Genomic DNA, 21,272 nt, shown 5'->3' with positions numbered 1-21,272 from the left:
TTGCATTTTCAATATATACATATTATAGAAAATTATAAATATCAAAATTAAGAGCCAGGCATGGTGGCACAGGCCTGAAATCCCAGCCTTTGGGAAGCTGAGGCAGATGTGGTGCCATGAATTTGAGTCCAACCTGGGCTACAGTCACCCTAACCTACAAAGTGAGCCCCTGTCAAAAACTAAAATGTAAAAAATGTGAGAATTCTTGGAAACTACTAGGAAAAAATAAGAGCAATAGAAGTGTGTTATTTGACGATATTTTCAATGACAGAGATTAAAACACATGAGATGTTCACACAGACTGCATTGAAAAGTTACACAAAATGTTTCACAACTTAATTTTTCTTATTTTTACCCTGTGCAATGTCTATAGGTGTGTACGCTTGGATCGGCATTAATTTTGTCCTCGGACGATTTGAGCATATTGAAGAAGGTAAGTGTCTTGCTTCCAGCTAATGTGTCTGAGTGGAAATTGTGGTCAGAGCTGAAAAGGGGAGCCAGGTGTGGTGATGGCTGAGTGTGGGGGCGCGGAGCGGGCGGAGCTGCTGTTCCACTTCCCTCTTGTTGGGAGGAGGAGGCGGGGTCGACCTTGTATATTTGAAAAACGCTGTGAAAACCGAAGGTACCGTGGGAGATCCCAGGTCCGGGGCTTGTCCCGCTCCCTCCGGCATCTCCCGTCTCTGCAGATGACGAGGCCGTCGTGGAGGTCAGCCCTCCCGGCAGTGAGAACAGCGAGGCCATCATCCGTAAGAGAACGGCAGGCATCCTCGACATGGGCGGCGTGTCCACTCAGATAGCGTACGAAGTCCCTGAAACTGTAAGCTTTGCCTCCTCACAGCAGGTTACTATCTGTACAAATTGCCTTCTGTTGGTTTGGTTTTCATTTAACATGTCTCCATGCATTTTTTTGTCGTTGTTCGTTTCCTGAGTCTGACACATCTTTACTGTGCTTGCTGAGGTACCTACCACCTTCTCAACCCAGGAGGAAGGAGGCGGCAGGAAGAGGCAGGCCTGTGCCAAGCCTCAAGACTGCCCTTTGCCTTGAGACCAGCTGGTTTGTTTTCAGAAATTGGTTTTTCTTTGGTATATATTGTCAGTTGCATGCTTGAGGTTTTGTTTGTGTTATCCTTTCAATCACCACTTTTCTCAAGAAAGTTTTAAAAATTTAATACCATAGCATCAGATTTTTAAAGTTGTCTTTGGGGGAAATCCTTTGTTATTTTTATTTTTTCCATGACTCAGTCAGGCTTGGACTTTTCTGGAAAGGATCAAGATTAGTGTCCACTGATCCCAGGGCTTTATTCTATCTTTTCTGCAACCACTGCTTCAGGACACTCTGTCAGCAGTTACAGAATAGGTCCTCAGTAGGCTGGGCGTCCTGACTTGCTCTGTGTCTCTGAGACGCTGTTTCTGTCCAGCTATAAGTTGCCACCACAGCCTGGTCTCCTGCATTGTCGCGCAGGAGGCAAGGACAGCACAGTGTGGAAGCTCACAGACTGTGGAGCTGGACAGGCTTACACCTAGGCCTGTCACCTATTATGTGACCTTATGCAAGTCACAGAAGTTCTTTAAACTGGTTTCTTCCTTAAGTATGAATGAAAGCCCCTACAGCAGAGGTCGTTACAAGCTTATGAAATAATGCATCTAATATATCTAATGCACTTTCAGGCACCTAGTATTGCTTAGTAGGTGCTGTGAATGTCTTTATTAAGCTCCTTGGAAAAGTGCTTTGTAAATTCAGGTATTAGAATATGTATTTCCTACTTTCCATTCCAGACATGACTATACAAACTATTAGACTCTATAAAGATTGTATTTTCCCTCCTTAAAAGAAAGTAACAAGTATATGTAAAGGAATTTCGAGAAAACCTGAAAAACAAAGACTTAAAATTTCCCATAGATTCATCACCCAAAAAATTAGTAGCATTTTGATAAATTTCTTTTCATTCATTTTTCTCTATTTATGGATTTTAAATGTAGGTATAATTTTACTCTGTATATGATTTTTTGTGTCCTTTAGTTAACACTGCATAAGTGTGTTATTCTGTAAACACTGGTTACTCTGATTAATTTGACCCTACCTTGATGTTATACATTCACGTGACATCCTTTCTGTTTTTTTTTAATCATAGAATTGCAAAGGTCATTTGTGTATATAGAGAAGTTTCTGTATTTAGGTCTATTTCTACAGCTTAGGATTTCATACATTTACAGGGTCAGAGGGTACGAGCTGTTTTGTTGACTTCTTCCTCAAAGTCATAACAGTACTACCAGTGTGCAGCCCATCTGAAATTTCCCAAGTCAGAATCATCATTGAATTATAAAGAATACTTAAGCCAGGTGTGGTGGCGAAGTCCTATAATCCCAGCACTCAGAAGGCTGAGGCAGGAGGATTACAGCAAGTTCAAGGCCAACCTAAACTGCATAGTAAAACCCTGTCTCAAAAAACAAAACAAAATTAAAAAAAGGATATTCAGAAGAATCCTTGGGAAACATAGAAGAAATTTTTCTACTCTTAGGTGACTTTTTTAAAGCTCTTATATTTAGCAAGAGTTAAAGTTGCCTTAAAATATTAAAATTTGTCATCCTATGTCTGCAGGAGGAAGTAGCTAAAAACTTGTTAGCTGAATTTAACTTGGGATGCGATGTGCACCAAACTGAGCACGTGTACCGGGTCTACGTTGCCACGTTTCTTGGGTTTGGTGGTAATGCTGCTCGACAGAGATATGAAGACAGACTGTTTGCCAGCTTGTTTCAGAAGAACAGGTGAGGTACCTCCCGTACACAGCAGTCCCTTTGGACCAGGTCTCCCACATCAAACACAGACCCAGGCCCAGCAGGGAGAGCTCAGTCAGCAAATGCGTTGGCCCTGGGAGCTTTCTGTCCACCCCTGGCTGAGCTGGGAGAAGGAAGGAGAGGTCATTGCCTCCTGTCAGGCTCCAGAGGAGTCTCTTGTTTTCTCTTAGACCTGTGCCTTACCTGTTAGAATAGAAAATTCGCCAGGCCAGAGCAGCAGGGAGCCCTGGTGACGTCACACCTGGGAACACAGGCTGTGACACTGCTGGTGTCTGAGGCCCTTGGCTTGTGAAGGTGGAACTAGGTGGTGTTCCTGCTCCGGAGACATGCAGCCTGTGAGCCGGTCAGTAAATGGAAACCGAGGGAAAGCGCAAGGAATGATCTTGAATGAGTTAGGGATTTTGAAACATTTTAGCAGTGAAACTTCAGAAATGAGTGTGTGTAAATTCCTGGTATACAGAACGTGTAAAACAAAAGCAGAATTCTATTGATTTAAATTTTTTTCAGTATATAGCAATTACTTATTTGAAATTTGCATAAGAACAGAAAAGCTGTTTGAATGAATTAAAAAATCTGAATCTGGTATCTTGTAAGATCTTATTAATTATTTTGTCTTATTTGTTTTGATGAAATAATTTTGAGAGAGAAAAAAATCCTAATTAGAGCTAAGTGATAACATCCTTCCTGACTAACTTAGTAAACTTATAAGGGCCTGAGCTTCAATAAAGACTATGTTGGAGCTTTTCAGCACCACATCTGCTAGAAATTCAGGTGTATAAGTATGAAAAGCAGTAAAAGCTGCCCTGTGTCTACTCTGAAAGTTAAATGCTGCTAACGACGACATTGGTAGTGCATTTTGTAGTCACTGTCTAGTATGTTTCTGTATAATTATTTTTTGTACTATTTCAAAAAGAGAAGTATTTTATAAATAACACTTGAATCGTATATCCACAGACTTACTGAGACCTTTATTTTTACTAATTGGTTCTATTACCAAGTTTTTAAAAAATCTGTATAGCAGACAGTTCAGTGGCCCTTCTCAGAGGCAGGACAACTAACGCAGTAGCAGGTGTCTGTTGTCTACTGTCGGACTCTGATAATAATTACATGTGTTTCATATGTCATAAATTGACACATCTCTCTGCCGTGTGTAGTGGCGATTGGTTTCTAAATGAAATGTTTTATGGCATGGATCTTTATTGGTTATTTTCATGTATATTATGAGTTGCCTGATTTGAAGAGCACATAATTTGTTAGTCGAGTGGAAAGGAGAGACATACTGTCAGTGATTTTAGCTGGAATCAGAAGCATCAGGCAGCTGCATAGGTTGTTTCTGTGGACTTGGTTATTGGGCCTGCTACACATGAATGTATACTGGGGTCTCCAGCAGGGGCCAGGATGCCAGGTTTCCTGACTTGACTGTCCCAGCCCCTTTGGGTGTTCCCACAGACACGGTCCTGCGACCCCCAGGGTCCACAGAGCATTTGCAGAAACACTGCCTTGCAGCCACTTCCCTAGCACACAGTGGGATGCAGGGCTCCTGATGAATCTGCCCTTTTGTGCTATAGGCTGCTGGGCAAACAGACCGGTCTGACTCCTGAGGCTCCTTATCTGGACCCCTGCCTGCCCCTTGACATTAAAGATGAGATCCAGCAAAATGGGCAGACGATGTACCTGCGAGGGACAGGAGACTTTGACCTCTGCCGAGAGACCCTCCAGCCTTTCATGAACAAAACCAATGAGACACAGACTTCCCTCAATGGGGTCTACCAGCCCCCGATTCACTTCCGGAACAGTGAATTCTATGGCTTTTCTGAATTCTACTATTGCACCGAGGATGTGTTACGCATGGGAGGAGACTACAATGCTGCTAAATTCACTAAAGCTGCAAAGGTAACCTTCCAAGAAACCAGCTTCCCTCACGTGCTTTTGAGAGACCTGTGTGGACAGGGGCAGCTCACAGGCTCCCTTTACTCTCGGAGAGAAAGGTAGATGGAGCGTGGGAGGTTGTGGTGCAGCATGGAAGAATCCTGTGCCTGAAAAGTCCACTGTGAGCTTAAGCCAACATCTGCCCAGCACTCAGGACTCTCCAGATTAGGGCACAGCCTTAGCCGCACATGTCACCCTCCATCAGCCCCATCACGTCCTGTGCGGCTTCTCCCTGGGCTCTGGTCTGCATTCCTGATGGTCTCCTTCTGACCCTCTCGCCCAGACTGCGCGCACCCCCTCTTCTCTGTCCCTGTCCCTGTCCCCCTTGCCATCTGGCAGTGTTTCCTTGGGGTCTTTCAAAGGTTTCCCCGTCTTACAGGTGACCCCAGATCTCCGCCCGTGGCCTACTGCCCTCAGCCCTGCCGTGGTTAGCCACTGTCCCTCAGCTGCCCACATGCCTGCCAGATTTCACAGCTCCACACCCACCATTTTCTTCCCCCTCTGTCCTTGTTGTGCCATCCTGGTTAATGGTATCATCAGTTTTGCAGCCCTCCAAAACCTAGGATTTAAAAAAAATTGTTAGCCTTTACAATTTTTTTGGGGGGGTGAATTTGTTTTCAGGATTATTGTGCAACAAAGTGGTCGATCTTGCGGGATCGCTTTGACCGAGGATTGTATGCATCGCATGCTGATCTCCATCGGCTTAAGTGAGTAGTGGACAGGCAAACCTCAGAATGCCTTTTTGGTGGGGGGTACGGGATCAAATTCTGTACTTTACACTTGGAAAGCAGGTGGTGGCACCACTGAGCTAAATCCCTGGCCCCTCAGAATGCTTTTAACAAACCGTCAGCTCCCTCTAGGCCACTGTCTGCCTTTTCATCCTCCTCAGTGACTGCTCCTCAGTTGCCCTCAGCTGCTTTTCGGTGGGCAGATGCTTGTTTCAGGCATAGCCTGTATTTTTGGCTCAGTTTTGCTGTTCCTTACCCCCAGACTTCCACGTTCATACCTTTGCTTGCTCAAATCCTCCCTAGACATTGGAGTCAGACAAGACTCTGGCCCTTTCCAGCCACCCTGTGTTGACAGACGCAGCCAGATGCATTCCAGTCTGAGAGACCAGAACGCTCAACATACTCCTTAATTACTTTGCCCTCTTCTGCTTTGGTTTCAGCTATTTGTTGGATTTTTTTTTAATTCCCTTATATTGTTAGTCACCTAGGTATGGTGACCATATCTTTCATGTATACTGTATCTTATTATTTGCTTAGCACAGTGCTTTGAAAAAAAATGGACCGTAGAATACCAGAACCGAGAAGGACCTTCCTGCCTTCTCATTTTAGCATAAACTGAGGTCCAAAGGGGTTGGAGCTTGCACAGTATTCAATAAATAACTGATGGATTGTCTAACGGCAGAAAGGAAATCAGTCATGGTAATGGACTAAATTATAGCGAGACCAAATGTCACAAGCTGTTTGACTTTGATGGGTTTGCTGTTGTGTGTTGCGGCACCTGGCTCAGGTGGGGTGAATCAGCTTGAAAAGTGTGCAGGTGGCTTGGCTGCTCAGAGCCGACCTGCTAGAGCCCGTGCGATCTGTGCTGGTGCCGCTCTGACACAGGCGTGGGTCTGACTCCTGTTCGTGCTTGTTATTTGCAGGTATCAGTGCTTCAAGTCTGCCTGGATGTTTGAGGTGTTCCATAGGGGCTTCTCGTTTCCCATCAGCTACAGAAACCTCAAGACCGCCTTGCAGGTGTATGACAAGGAAGTGCAGTGGACCCTGGGGGCCATCCTCTACAGGACCCGCTTTTTGCCCTTGAGGTAGGCTACTGATTCGGTAGGGAGAATCACAGAAGGGGCTGTGCTGCGATTCAGTGCCCCGTGGCAGCTGCCATGGGAACGTATAGAGTGCTGCTGTCCCGGCTGCCTGTGGGCGGGATATGAAGTCTCCTCACCCCACAAGTGCTTCCTCCTGCCCCTTCCTGTCCATCCGCCACAGGCAGCATTTCTGGGCTGCTGCCTGCCTTTGGCTATTGTCCACTGTCTACCCTGACCCTTGCAAGAGAGTTGATGAGGGGGTTCCTGAAATTTGTGGCCTTGGACTTCTTTCTCAAATGATGTTTTGCAGTGCATAGTGTAAATACATAAAATTACAGAGGAAACATATTTAAATACATTGATCAAACTATTACAGAAAACAAAATTGTGATATAGTGATACCTATTTTTATTAAATAACAAGATTGGGCACCAGAACTGGTAGTTTCTGCCATATCAGTGTACTGATGAGTGGCCACCATAGTTTGAGGCATTAGCTACTATGATGAGATATTTTTTAAATGTACATTTTCATTAGTAAGAAAGTCTCAGCCCTAATACTACAGTAGTTTATTATCTGTGCTCTTGTTCAAAAGAAATACTAGATTTTGGTCTGGGGGTGGCAAAATAAAGATGTACATTTTACCCCATTCGAGTTCATAGACCCTGCTAAGTGGACCTGAGGGTAAGAACCCTGGTTAACTGATACATGAGATACTAGCTTTTCTCCCTGCTTCATGGAGCATCTTCGAGCAGTACTTTTAGTTGGGCTAACTGTAAAAATTGTGTGCGGTGGATATCACAAACATGGCTCCACACTGTGTTGATGCTTCCCTGCTCAGATTTTTGTGATGCAGTTGTAATGCCAGTAAGTGTGAGGAACTTATGAACAAGCTTTCCCACGTTAACTCACTAAGATCTAAGAGCACCCCACCTTGGGTCATACTCTGCTCCACTCCGGAAGTAGCAAACTGAGACTCAGTGAGCACACTGTCAGCCCTTCTGCAGAGCTGGGCTCACGGCAGGTCCTGCTCCCTGGTTCCTGAGTAGTTTCTTCCCCCGCAGCCCTCTTACCATCCTGTTTTTTGTCTCTGTGCGGCAGAGACATCCAGCAGGAGGCGTTCCGGGCCAGTCACTCTCACTGGCGGGGTGTCTCCTTTGTGTACAACCACTACCTGTTCTCCGGCTGCTTCCTGGTGGTCCTGCTCTCCATCCTCCTCTACCTGCTGCGGCTGCGGCGCATTCACCGGCGCCCGCTGTGGGGCGGCTCTGCAGCTGCGCTCTGGATGGAGGAAGGCCTGCCCTCGCAGAAGGGTGCTGGCGCCCTGTGAGGAGGCGTCCTGCTCCCGGAAGACTGTCTTCAGGAAAAGCCATTTTTGCCTCAGGGTTCCTCCTCTGTATCCATGGTGGTTTTGTTTTTCCTTTCCCTTTTTTTTGTTCTTTAAAATGAAATCATTGGTTGGTAAGCCCTGCTGTCTGGAAGCACTGCATTTAGCCATGTTTTATACAGCTTTAAACTGAGGAGTAGAGAAAAGGGAAGCTCACTCGAGTTTTGCCGCATATCCAAATGAATAGGATACCTGCCAAAATTAGTAAGATTTTGGGTTTTCTTTAAGGCATGTTGTCAGCAGATGCACTTTGATATTGGAGGAAATGGGAAAGATGCTTTCTCTCGGTGAAGATGGGACTGGAGAGCAGTGTCCTCTAGAACCAGAAAGCCAGTTAGGGTCCTCTATCTCGTCTGTCCTGAAAGCTCCACCTAAAGAGGGCGATGTTTCGTTTTTATGTGTTGTTAGGTCTGTCACCGAATGTGCTCTTTACAGATTTAAAAATTGCAAATCACTCATATCTGACGTAGATAAACATAGGCACCAGGCAGTTTTAAAGCTCATAGCGAAGGAACATGCAAGATGTGAACTACTGACAAGAGCTTAGTGTGTGTGAGGGATGGGGAGGCCCAGGATGCAGGGCTGCGGGACTGATTCCTGCAGACACACACGCTCCGTGGCACCCACGCCCCAGTGCTGTTATCTTTTCCCAGCCACATGTCATTACTTTCTTTATCCTTTTTTTTTCAGCAGCCTTAGAACACTTCACTTTTAAAAGAATTGGAAAATTCATGAAGCTTCATTGGTTTTAGCTATGTGAGAATAAGGCCAGTGTCCCTTCCAGGCGCCTTGATATTTCTTAGGATGCACCTCTGCTGCCTAACTGCTCCATTTTCCTCCAGCTTCAGGTTGGCGTCCCCGGTCCCCTTCATTAGGAGTCATCTCCGCAGTGTCGTTTGGGAGCCCCTGCATTGCTTGGCCGGCTCTGATTATCCCTGTTGTTCCTACAGCTGTCCTGGCAGTGCCAGGAAAGAGTCTGAATTTCATACAAGAAATAATTTACGTTTGGGGGAAACAAATTTAACATTTTAAGCAAAAATCTAAAAAAGGACAACTGAATTGACATACGTAAGACTTTTACGTATTTAGTTTGGGAATTTGGGGAATTCTCACACGCGGTTTTTTGTTTTTTGGAGTGTGTGCATGTGTGTACACATACGCAAACATTTCCTAACACCAAGACAGGTTAGTTTATGTAGTTGGTAGCAAGTGTGAGTTTTAAGAATCATTAGCTGCTTATTAAGTATCACTTATTAAAGAATTTAGATTCAGAAGCCCTATTAACTTAGAAAAGTGTTAGTCCAGCTCTGCAGTTTTGGAGACAGAGTGGAAGCAATCCCAGAGGAGCTCTGCCTTCAGCCTGCCCTAAGCACCACTGCTGAGAACCCTCCCCAATCTCTGGGAGAAATCCCCAGACTAGGGTTCCAAGGCCCAAGCCCCCTGTGCTTGGTAAGCACCTGTGTTCCTCTGACAGCCTCCTGAAGCAGGGCTTGGCAAGCTGCTACAAATCTGAAAGGCCTTTGAAATAAGAACATTTTTCAATTTTGAAAGGATTGTTTAAAAAAAGGTTGAAGAACATTTGCATAACAGAGACTGGATGTGGCCTGTAAAGCCTAAACTATTTACTAAATGGCCTTTTTTAGAAAGTTTGCTGACTGTGTGAGTCAGCTTTCCATTACTATAACAAGAGCCTGAGATAATCAATATAAAGGGTTCGTTTTGGCTCCCATTTTAAGAGGTTTCAGTCATGGTCATTTGATCCCACTGTTTGGGCCTGTGATAAGGCAACAGTCATGGCAGTGCAAAACCCATCACTTTATGCCTGGTGCAAAAGACAGAAACAGAAGGGCTGAGGCCCCACAATCAATTCAAAGGCAAGCACCAGTAACCTGCAGACCACCCACTAGACTCCACCCCTTAAAGGGTCTGCTACCTCCCAGTAGTGCTAAGCTGGGGACTAACATGGCTATTGGAGGGCAGCCTAGATCCAAACTGACAATCTGGACCGCTCCCCCACCCAAAAAAAAAAAAATAGTCTGACCCCAGGAAGGAGTCAGGCAGCAGCATCCTCTTAATTCAGGAACATAGTTACCATTCATGGGCAAGAAAAGTGACCACACTTCAATCTTAAAGTATTTACACACCAGAATTTCACTTATCTTCCTTCTAGATTACTTTCAAGATGAGTTTTCTACCAAACCAGGAAACCTGCATGTCCCAGTTTGTTTAGAATATGCTATTCAGGGAGCTCAGCATTTGTTCAGAGCTGTCTGCAGCCACAGCGAGTTGTATTCCAGGAAGGACTTGGGTAGTTTCCCGCAGCACTGTGTACCCCATGGAGAAGAAGTGTGCCAAGTGCTTCCTCTAAGTGATGTGGGGATGGGTGAGATGGCAAAGGGGAAGAACCAAGTCATTCCAAGGCTAGCCAAGAAGGCAGGCAGCACTGTAGAATTGCAGAGAACAGAAGAAACTGGATTGGGAACTTTATAAAAGGCTTGTCAAAAAAATACATTCTGTTTGTTCCACAGCTGTGCCCGGTGCTTCTCCATTTTAAAGGGGTATTCTCACGATATATTACAGTCTGTATAGGGATAGGGACAGGGACATCACAGTAAACGACACATGTGGATTTGCACCCATGCCCTTTGCACACCTCCCCTAAGCTAGCTGTAGGCAGTGCTTTACAGCTCAGGGGCCAGGTGCCAACCGTGCTTCTCGGGGCCTCATCCCCACCCGTGCACGCTTGAAGAGCCGATATTTACATTTAACACTCGGGCCTACATGAGGTTGCTTTCTTTGTAAGGTGCATGTATACTTAGCAAGAAACTTAGAAAGGCAGATGCATTTTCTAAGCTTTAAAAATAAAGTCAGCTTTAGAATTCTGTGCGGTAATGTGCAATGCAGCAAAACTACCTTTAGTAAATTATTTATTTCATTGTTTTGTTTTTTATGATGTTGAGTTTTCCTTTCAGTGAATAATGTGAGCAGCCTAGAACTTTGTTCTGTTACTGAAATTACAGTTTGCAGGTACAGATTAAGAAAATTAAGGGAGCATCTGGGTGTGTACATGTTTTTTGTTTCACTGATGCTTTTTATTCAAAGTAAGAATAATGATCGCTTTCCACATCTGGCAGCCTGGTGTTACACACTTGCACAAGGGTGTTGAGACTAAAATTAAGGTTTGTGCAGTGGCGCATAGACTCAGTGCTTCCTTGTGATTCACAGAGTTCTGTCCTTTGAATCTTCTTGTGCGAATGATTAGTTGAATTTGAGTCTAAATTCAGAAAAATAAATTGAGTCTGAGTACAGAGCATCTGTGTCATTGTGCTGCATGTGTGTACAGTGAAGCGCAGCGTTAGGGGCTCACACAAGAAAAACCAGCTTTCACCCATTTACCTGTGTCAGGTAAGCGAAATGGCGCTCGCTGCATTGGTTTGGCAGATTTAAAATGGAGTTGGGAGGCCATTGCTAGTCAGATCTCACTGAACTTAAACTGGGCCAAACCAGTTTCCTGAAATACTGTGAGTGGCTACAGATCTGCATTCCTCCCCTGCGACACTGAGATCGCACCCCGTCTCTTTCTTACAGGACCAGTCAGAATTTCTGACTAACCAGTGACCTAATTCCCAACCCACCTTGGCAGCCTGATGCTATAGAGCTGCTGCCATTTTGTAAAACCTCGAAGCACGTATTCAAGACTTCTTTAATCTGTGATTTCCCAGATTGCAGTTCTAGTTAGCCCCGAATAAATGTAATTTTCCTTCTCAACTAGGACAATTTTCTTCCCAGGCGACACTGTTACAGGTGGTCACCGCAAGTGCTGACTGTGTCATCTTGCACTTAGACCTAACCTGAAAGCCTTTGGTTTATGTCCAAGGAGCTATTCCTCTCACTTCTAACGACCGAAAAGATCAAATTAGAAGCTATGCCTCTTTCAGCTGTTTCTAAAACATAAACACGTTTCTGTGGAGGCGGGAAGTGGGCCTAAGCCACACATGAAAATAGAAGGTAGAGACAGATGGAAAGGGAACGGAGCAGCTGTTGGACCAACAAAAATAAAGGCCCAAGGCGCGTTTGGAAGGAGGGAGGGAAGGGCAGAGAGCCCCCCCGCAGGATGGGTGCTCCAGGGTAATCCTCCTACAATGGAGCTTGCTCCGGTCATTTTTGAGGCATTTCAACAATATATAAATAGGACTTTGTGCCTGAGGTTTAACACCTTAAAATACCTAAGGTGGCTGATGATGTCTGGATTTTTATTCTGTTAGAAGGAAATTAAAATGTATATGTAGAAGCTAATGATGCCGACTGATCAGAAAGGCGTGATTCTCATCTTGTTTTTACTCTTTCTTCGGTTTTCCCTGCGTGTGGAATGCACCCTGTGGATCTTTCGGCCACTTGTGGGTTTGTTGTGTTTTGGTTTAAAAATGCTAATGGTTTGCTCAGGGGTTGTGGTGCTCCCTAGCCTGGGAGCAGAGGACTTGATGTCAGAGGTAGAAGGTCTTCCTTTAGCAAGGTCACCAGAAGACAAAGGGCCGCCTGCTAATCCCACAGCGCAGTCTGGAAGACTCGGGCCATTTGGAAACATGATACCTTTAAGGGTCTAAACGAAGCCCCACATTGTCCCAGAACAAGGGGGTCGGGCTCAGTCTTCTCTCAAGGAAAGCACGGTGCACCTACTGATGTGTTGTTTTCTTTTGTTTGTAACATGTCCCCCTGCCCCCGTGTGGCTCAGTTAATGCATCCCTTAAAGTCGCAGAGAACCCTGGGGACACCTGGCCTGTGCCCTTTGCCCTCAATCCTGTAGCAGGTGGATTACGTCTGGCTCCAGACTTCATGGCCACTTGAATGTTTCTCTCAGCGGCCTAAGTCATGGACGAGAACTTAACAAGAAAACAAGGCCTTACCGGAGGATTTCTGCTCCTGGAAAAGTCTGAAAGCTCCTTACAGAGCACAGCAGTGACAGGCACGAAACACAGGTGTTTTCTTGTTTAAACAGAAACTCAACTAAATGAAGGAGAAAGGGTTTTTCTTCCTGTCTTAACCAGTCCTCAGGTAAATGCAGTAGGTATTGAGCTGCTTTGCTGGGGGACTGGGATTCTGCTGGCCCCTGTTTGATGAGAAGGGGAAAAGAGGGTCTGGAGCAAGATCCTGAGGACAGAGGAGGACCTGTCTAATTCCCAGTATGGCGCTTTCATTCTTTTCCTTTTTTCTTCCTTTTTACTTTTCTTCTTTTCTTTCTCTTCAGTGCTGGAGGTGGAATATAGAGCCTTTACACTGGGCTACATCCCTAGTCACTTTATTGTGAAACGGGATCTTCCTGAGTCACCAGGTTGTTCAGGCTTCGCTTGACCTCTTGATCCTCCTGAGGAGGTGCTGTGATTGTCCCCACTTGCAGGTAGAGAAGGAGACGTGGTGAGATTACACGATCTGCCCAGCAGGCCAGGAATCCAGGTTCCAAGCGTCGAAGGACACTTCCTGTGAGAGCTGTGGAACCCTTCCTTGCCCCTTCTGGTTTCTGGTCGTGATGAAACAACCACGTCCCAAAGCTTACTGGAAGCAGCTAGCGTTTTGCTTATAGAATATTTGTGGTCTTAAAATGTGTATGTCAGAGAATCATAAAAGATAAAATAGGCAGAAAAGGGACAGCATAATAAATAAAAAATAAGAAAGAAGCAGAGAGTAACCACAGAAGTCAAGGATCAACAAAGCCTAAAGCTGATTCTTCGAAAAGACTGATAAAATGGACAAATTGAGGCCAGATTGTTCAAAAAAGGTGCAGTTTTAGAAATAAAAAAATTAACTACATACGTAGCAGATATTTTAAAACTTCAGAAAATTATGAATGCATGACACTTTGAAAATAACATAAAATTCTATATAACTGATTACAATTTATCAACACCATTTCGTGTAAGAATAAGAAAATTGAATGGTCCTACATTCATGAAAGAGTGAATTATTTAAATCATCACACTGTTTACAAATAGTTTTATGAGGAATTTTTACCAAATATTCAAAGAACAGATAATTCTAATCTTAATTCACACTTTTCCAGATAATATAAAATAAAGGTAAGATTCCCCAAGTGATTCTATGAAACCAGTATAACCTAATACTAAAACTATAAAAGGGTAATAGGAAAAGGGAAAATTAAGAAATTTGAAGACGGGATTTAGCTCAGTGGTGCCACTGCCTACCTTGCAAGCTCAACCTCAATGTCCTGAGTTTGATCCCTGGTTCAAAAAAGCAATAATAATCTGTGTAAATAAGTTTGCTAAGGTTCAAGAAGAAAGACCAAGGTTAGTAGTTTTAGGACATGTGATAAAATTTAACATACTAATGTAATTAAAATCTACTGATAAAGAATAGAAGGGAACTCCCAACCTTGTTAAGGGCTATCTAGCAAAAGTCTCTAACAAGTCTGATTTCTCTCAGTGAATTATTCTCAGTGGTTCTTCTCTGTAAAATTAGAAACAAGTTAGAAGCAAAACTAGCCTTCCCACTATGATCATTTTCCTCATCCATCTTACTGAACAATTAGGCTGTGCATGGGATCTCAGAAAACAAAATAATAAGAATTGGAAAAAAAAATCAAGCCATCGTTTTCCACAGACAATATGGTTGCCTCCACAGAAACCCTAAAAGAATCTCTTAATTTATCAGAATGGATAAGAAAGTTTAGCAGGATTGCTAGATATCTGAATACCAAAGAGCAGCTGAATTTTTATACATTGGCAACAGAATGAAAAAAATGTAATCTTTAAATTGCTGATTGTTATAGTAATAAATCATATAAAGTGTTTAGAATGAAAGCAACACAAATGGGCAAGATCTTTTTGGAGAAAATTATGCAATTGTATTGAGAAACAAGGAGGGCCGGCCAAGAAGGGAAAATATTTGGATATATTTATTTTATAGGTAGAGATGATTAATATATCAATTATAAGGAAATAATTGTTGAGCCTGTATGGTGGTGAACACCTGTAACCCCAACACTCGGGAGGCTGAGGGAGAAGAATCACCATGAGTTCAAGACCAGCCTGTGCTACATAGTGAGACCCTGTCTCAAAAAAACGAAATTGTCTCCATATTCATTGACTGATTTAATACAATTCCTATCAGAATTCTAAAAGGCTTTTAATAGGTTGGTTTTAAAGTTTATATTGAGGAACAAATGGTGAAGAATAGCCAAAAACCTTTTTTTTCCTCAGTGCTAGGGATCAAACTGAAGCTTCGTGCATGGTTGGTAAGGGCGCTGCCACTGGGCCACACCCCCAGTCCCTCAAAACACTGTTACAAAATAAACCAAGTCTCTGAAATGACGTTATTGTGTGATACCACACTGTTGCATGCTGAATTTTTCTGATCATTCCAGTAGTGTGGTCTTGGTACCAGTGGGTCAGAGGAGGGTTTGCTTTTACTCAGTCAGCCTCTGCTCTGGGATGTCTGATTCAACTTGAAATAATTAAACTTGGGTAGGAAATTCAAATATATCAACAGGATGGGAGAATTAAAAATCAAATCGACAAACAGTATACTAGTACAATCCAGCTTGGGGAAAGATGAGGCAAAATGGTCACATAAACGTATATCTACTGCTTGCTTGTAGGAATAAGAATTGCTACAGTTTTGGGGGCAAATAATTCAATAGTATTAATTAAAATTAAAAGTACTTCTATTGTTTCGGTTAGGTCATCCTACTCCTAGAAATGACACCTAAAGGAACAGAAACAAATGTGCATTTTGTAAGATGGACGGCTGACCTTTACAAGCTTTCATGATGTAGGCAGACACATAGAAGACGGAAACGCACCCTCTCCACAGGCATGATTGCATTTCCCACAAGGCAGGAATCACCACTGTTCCCTATGTCACATAAAAAACTAAAAACCTCAGTCAGGCCACTTGGTAAAGCACATAGCTAGTGAGGGTGAAGCTGGGATTCAAACTCAACAATGCATCACCCTAACACACACTCAAATATTTCACTGCACAGAGTTCCTGTACATCACTGAAACAAAAATGCGCATGCTCCCCTCCGGTTTATTCCCCTTCCGGTTGAATAAATTGTGAAGCATCCATGCTGCAAAATATTGCAGTGATTAGAAGGACTGAACAAGCTCTAAATGTATTGACTACAAAAATATAGCAGAAAGCTGCCTCTGGTATATTTTTAAATAGATGAGCAAGTTGCAAGGTAAGTTTTATATCATTAATCCATTTCTAAAAGCTATGATCCAGTTGGATATATTTGTATTACAATATAAGTGGGATCAGTAGTATTAATCCTTTTGGCTGCACATCTTAGAATATCTTCTTTTGTAGTTGGTATTCCTACTTTCTTTAAGGAGTATTTTGCTGAATATAACTTAATTTTAATTTACACTAATACTGTCTTTTTAACAACGCCCGTCCTAGCAGGAGGGAAACATTATGACTTTGTACCTCCCTCATGATTAGTGATTTTGAGGGTTTCTAAATATGTCTGTTGGTGATCTGCATGTCTTCTCTTGAGAAATATCTACTTGGGTCTTTGCCCTTTTTTTCTGGGGGGTGTGAGTACCGGCGATCGAACTCGGGCCCTTGCACTTGCGAGGCAGTCGGTGGCACCACTGAGCTAAATCCCCAGCTTTTGCCCTTTTTTAAATCAGGTTGTTTGGTTTCTTGTCATTGCGTAGTTTGAGCCCCTTATGTTTTGGATGTTAGTTCTAGTAGGATTTGGATGTGGCTGCTCCTCGGAAGCTTGGTGCTCAGTGTGACGGAGGTCAGAGGTGGTGGCACCACAACACGGGGCCTGGTGGAGTCCACTGGTCACTTATTTGGAAGGCGCTGAGGTCCTTCTTATGGGACCTGAATTAGTTCTGGTGATTATGGTGTTATCAAACACAAGCCTGACCACCCCTGCATCTTGGCTTCCTGTCTTGCCCGTGCTCTTGCCACTGTGGTGTCACAGTACTGTGATGTCACCCTCTACTGTGATGTCACCCACCATGTGATGGCATCCACCATGTGACGTCAGCACCATGAGAAGACAGAGCCAGGGAGTCCTCATTACAACTGGCACTGCACTGTTTGAACTTTTAGATTCCAAAACTATGAACTAAATAAACCTCTTATCATACAAATTACCCGGCCTCCTATACTTTATTATAGTAACAAAACAGGAACTAACATGACCCCTTTATAGGATGCATGATTTGCAAATATTTCCCACTAACCTGTGGCTTATCTCTTCATTTTGTGGATCTTTTCCCTCTGCTGTGCAGAAGTCCTTTCATTTGATGCAACTGCATTGTCTATTTTTGCTTGTGCTACCTTCTTGTAGTTGATACAGTTTATAACTGTAGAAATTAAAGAGCAAGACAGAATGAGGAAAATGAGCCTGAATTTGAGTAGCTAGACTTGTGCCACCGGCTCATTCTTTTTTAAACTTTCATAACAGCTCTGTGATTCCTCATCTACAAAAAGGAAAACCAACATTCAGAGAAAACAGAATAATTTCTCAAGCTACGAGGGGGCTTCTTACTGAATTCAACACTCATTTCCAGAGGGGAAAGCCTGGTGTCCCAGAGCTGTCCCCAGCCCCAACATTCAGTCTGGATGAAGTGTCCCTGGCCATGCCTCGCAGTCACCCCCAGTTCAGAGAGAGAAGAAAAACAGTAAATAAGATTTTCAGCAACTGAAGGCAGTAGACCCAGTGGGCCCTTCCAAGAACTTGCCACACTTGGAGAACCACAGCTCACAGAACACCCAGGCTTCTTGGAGACACTGTCACCCAGAGTGCAGCCAAGGCAAGGTTGAGGGAAGGAAGGGCAGGTGCTGGGGGACCTTGTACCACTCCCCACATCTCAAAGTGCACCTGACTATAAGAGGCAGATTCCACCAGGTTGATGGCACATGCTTATTATCCCAGCACTCCGGAGGCTGAGGCAGGAGGATCATGAGTTGGAGGACAGCCTGGGTACATAGTTCAGGACCAGCCTGGAATACACAGCAAGATGTTGTCTCAAAACAAGATACAGATTCCTTTGCTGGGGAAGACAGGATTGGGAGAATCTGTGTGAGGGAGATGAGGGTAACTGTTTAGGTGCTATATACAGAAGAAGGCCCCCAGGGTCATGGGAGGCCCGTGTGTGTGTGTGTGTGTGTGTGTGTACACGTACACGTGCTGTTTAGGTGACGAATGGAGGGGAGTGATGTCCCCTGAGCCTCCGGTCTCCCGGTCTGGCTGGCCAAATGGTGACTTAAAGCAAACTCTGCCCACTGAGGGCTCATCTGGGCCTCATCCCCAGGAGCAAGAGGAGAAGCCTGGATGGGGCAGAGTCTGCAGCTCCCCCTCTCCTCTGCAGTGCGGGCCGGCCTGGGCCACAGGAGCCTCCTAAATACCAGTGGCTGGATTGTGAGGAATCCAGCCATGTCCTCAGCCAACCCAAGACACCTGGGCAGGGCCTCAGGTGCCTTCTGGGAGAGCAGTGAGGCGCTGGCCCGAGGCCTGGGGCATCAGCTCTGCCAAACGCCAGCGCATCACTCCGCAGAAAAGCGCTCATTTTTGTCCAGCAGCCCCTCCCTGGGAGACAAGGTGGTCAGAGCTGGCAGAAGCCCGGTGTCTAGGAATGAGGCGTAAACCAGCCTCTTTTTCTTTCGTTCTTTTTTTTTTTTTTTTTACTTTTTTCCCCCCTCTAAGTGACCATTCTCCATGGAAATGTCCCTCTTCTCTCAGCAGGAAACTTTCCATGGGAGGGGCAAACCTGTCATTCCGGGTCTGTGCCTTTTCTGAGTCACCAGAGCCTGCCATGTCCCACCCACACTGCCCTTCCTGTTCTCCAGCGGCCTGGAGCTCCTCCCTGAGTGAGGACGAAGTTGGCTTTTGAGGTCCCTGTGTCTCTCGTGTCACCCACTTGAGCCCAGCAAGGGACACATTGCTGCTTCTCCCTGCCCCATGGAGCTGTTGCCCTCCTCCCAAGCCCCTCTATACACACAGCCCCTTGGGGTCTCTGCAGCCTCCCTCTGCACTCAGAATGCTGAGCACTTGGCCCTGAATCTCACTCTGCTTTTTCTTATTATTTAAGATGTTTGTCATCTTCTGTCTCAAATCAGAATGTCAGCCCCTGGGGGACTGCAGCAAGGGTTGTGCATTTCTAAGGCCATCCTCCTCTTGCAGAAGCTGAACATCCCACACACATGCACACACATGTTCACATGCACAGGCAGAGGAAGAGATGGAGCACAGAAGATTTTGGAGTCAGCGGAAACTATAATATTGAAATGATGGATACATTATCCATTTGTCCAAAGCCGTAAATGTACAACCCAAAGGATGTGAACTGTGAACTGTGGACGAGTTAATAAAAAAATGTATCTATATTGGCTCATCACCTGTAACAAATACAGCACTGAGTTGATGTTGCTAATAGAGGAAACAAAGTGGAAAGTGGTAGGAAAGAACCCTCTGTATTTTCTGCTCAGTTTTTCTGTAAATCTGAAATGGCTTTGAACATGGATGTGGTGGTGCATGCCTGTAGTCCTAGCTACTCAGGAGGCTGAGGCAGGAGAAAAATCAGTTCAAGACTTAACTGGGCAATTTAGGGAGATTTTGTCTTGAAGTGAAAATTTAAAAAAAAAACCCACAGGGCTATAGTGTAGCTCAGCCGTAGACCACCGCTGGGTTCAATCCCTAGTACTAAAAAATGTATTTCTATTTAAATAGAATTAAAACTAGGAAAAAGTTGCCCATTTGAAGTGAATCAGATAAGTCACATCCTGGTACATTCATTTAAAACCAGGGGGCCCATGTCATGGGCCAGGCTGGGCTCTGAGAATTTCACGCGCATGAACTCATTTCAGCCTTACAGGAGGAAACCTATGAGGTTCTCCACTTGACAGGTGAGGAAACTGAGGCCCGGAGAGGTTAAACGGCTTGCTTTCTTCTAAGATTCAACCCCAAGCAGTGTGGTTCTCAGCTGTGCTCCTAACAGTACATGATGCTTTGTTGCTCTTTGCCAAACTTAATATTTTAAAAGAGGGTCTGGGAGGAGATCCAAATGACTAAATTTTAAATCAATTTTTTATGCAATAATTTACATAAAACATAATTGCCCATTTTATGTGTCCAGTTTCATGAGTTTTGGACAATGTGTGTACCAGTGTAAACACCACCCTGATTAAGAATACACTATAATCCCAGCACTTTGGAGGCTGGGGCAGAAGGCTTGCCATAAGTTCGAGGCCAGCCTGGGATGCATAGTGAAGTTCAAAGCCAGCTTGAACACATAGTAAGACCTCGTTTCAAAACACAAAAACAAAAGACCATTTCCATCTCTTCAGAAGTTTCCTTCAAGCTCTTTCCGAAGCCAGTCCACATTGCATTGGGCTGTCACTCAGATGGGTTTCGTCACCGTGGTCTAGAATCACACCGTATGCTTTGTGTGACTGCCTGTTTCTTTCCTTTTCTTCGGTTTTTTTTGTTTTTGGTTTTTTGGGTTTTTTTGGCTCAGCATATTTTTGAAATTTAATTATACTGTTGTATGTATAAGTAGTTTGTTCAAAGGAAATGATTTTTTTCCTATTTTTAAAATTTGAAGATTTCTATTCATATCATTTTATTCCTATTTCCTTATTTACTTCCCGCAGATTTGGGATGCTCTGGTCGGGGTCTGGTATCAGTACCGCTGCCAAACCCTCCAATGGCCCACGCTAGGGGAGACAGCTTTCTGGGGTCCTATTTTTGCGTCTGTCAACGCTATGCTGGGGCCAGATTTCTCTAAAATTTCCACTTGTGTCTCTAAAATTGGTTTTATAAATCGGTCGCAAAGAGCAAGCGCGCCTTGCTGTGCGAGGCGATGGCCACTAAGGGGCTCAGTCTCCTCGGAGGAAGAGGGAGTTGCCTTTTCCTTGCCGGCCCTGGAGAGTCCACACCCGCTAAAAGCGGGTGTGCTAGAACGCTGCAGATTTGTGATAATACGAAAGGCAGATCACACACCCGGACAGATACCTGGCCAGCACAGGATCACTGGAAGAGGGAGCAGCCACGATCCGCACCCTCCAGGCCGGAAGGGACAAATACTCCCGCTCCTTGATGTATTTCCAAATGGCTCTCCCAAAAGATGGGCCAATGTTTATTTGCTTGCTTGGCTGGCTGATTGGCTCTCCTTTTATTTTATCTCGTAGACCGTATGAAGAGCTTCAATTCTATGATTTTAAATTGCCATTGTCCCCATTCTTCCTAATCTGGGAATCACTGATAATGTCAACTAACCCTTTTTCTCCTTTACTCACGTCTCACAGTCTGCCCAGTGTTCTCAGCTCAGTCTGATGCAGGTCACAAAGAGAGGGGCGAGGCGCACGGCCGGG

At 44.4% G+C, this 21,272-nt stretch overlaps 1 protein-coding gene and 1 long non-coding RNA gene across 4 annotated transcripts in view; one reads left to right on the top strand and one right to left on the bottom strand.

Annotated features, from left to right (window-relative positions):
• Entpd4 (ectonucleoside triphosphate diphosphohydrolase 4) overlaps positions 1–9,954 on the top strand; it is a 17,612-nt gene extending 7,658 nt beyond the window's left edge. Inside the window, exons 6-12 of one of the 2 annotated variants that reach the window (XM_010623883.3) lie at positions 374–433; positions 687–817; positions 2,600–2,766; positions 4,365–4,689; positions 5,347–5,432; positions 6,377–6,538; positions 7,637–9,954. In XM_010623883.3, coding sequence (XP_010622185.1) covers positions 374–433; positions 687–817; positions 2,600–2,766; positions 4,365–4,689; positions 5,347–5,432; positions 6,377–6,538; positions 7,637–7,865 — 1,160 coding nt within the window. In that variant the 3' untranslated portion in view covers positions 7,866–9,954. Of the gene's footprint in view, positions 1–373; positions 434–686; positions 842–2,599; positions 2,767–4,364; positions 4,690–5,346; positions 5,433–6,376; positions 6,539–7,636 lie in introns of both variants that reach the window. The other variant, XM_010623874.3, reaches the window with a different exon arrangement.
• LOC104862135 lies at positions 5,208–21,272 on the bottom strand. Of its 2 annotated transcripts, none has more exons than XR_780207.3 (3): positions 21,198–21,272; positions 17,141–17,263; positions 5,208–5,284 (listed from the first exon to the last, which is right to left on the bottom strand). It is a non-coding gene; the product is annotated as an uncharacterized LOC104862135 (long non-coding RNA). The 2 variants fall into 2 exon arrangements; XR_004517885.1 differs by lacking the exon at positions 21,198–21,272 and adding an exon at positions 17,782–17,858.

This window comes from Fukomys damarensis, unplaced genomic scaffold, assembly GCF_012274545.1.
Source record: "Fukomys damarensis isolate Sample0158 unplaced genomic scaffold, DMR_v1.0_HiC HiC_scaffold_18, whole genome shotgun sequence".
Taxonomy (NCBI): Eukaryota; Metazoa; Chordata; class Mammalia; order Rodentia; family Bathyergidae; genus Fukomys; species Fukomys damarensis.
The sequence above is the reverse complement of the archived record's forward strand: the minus strand, read 5'-3'. Positions and strand labels throughout refer to the sequence as shown.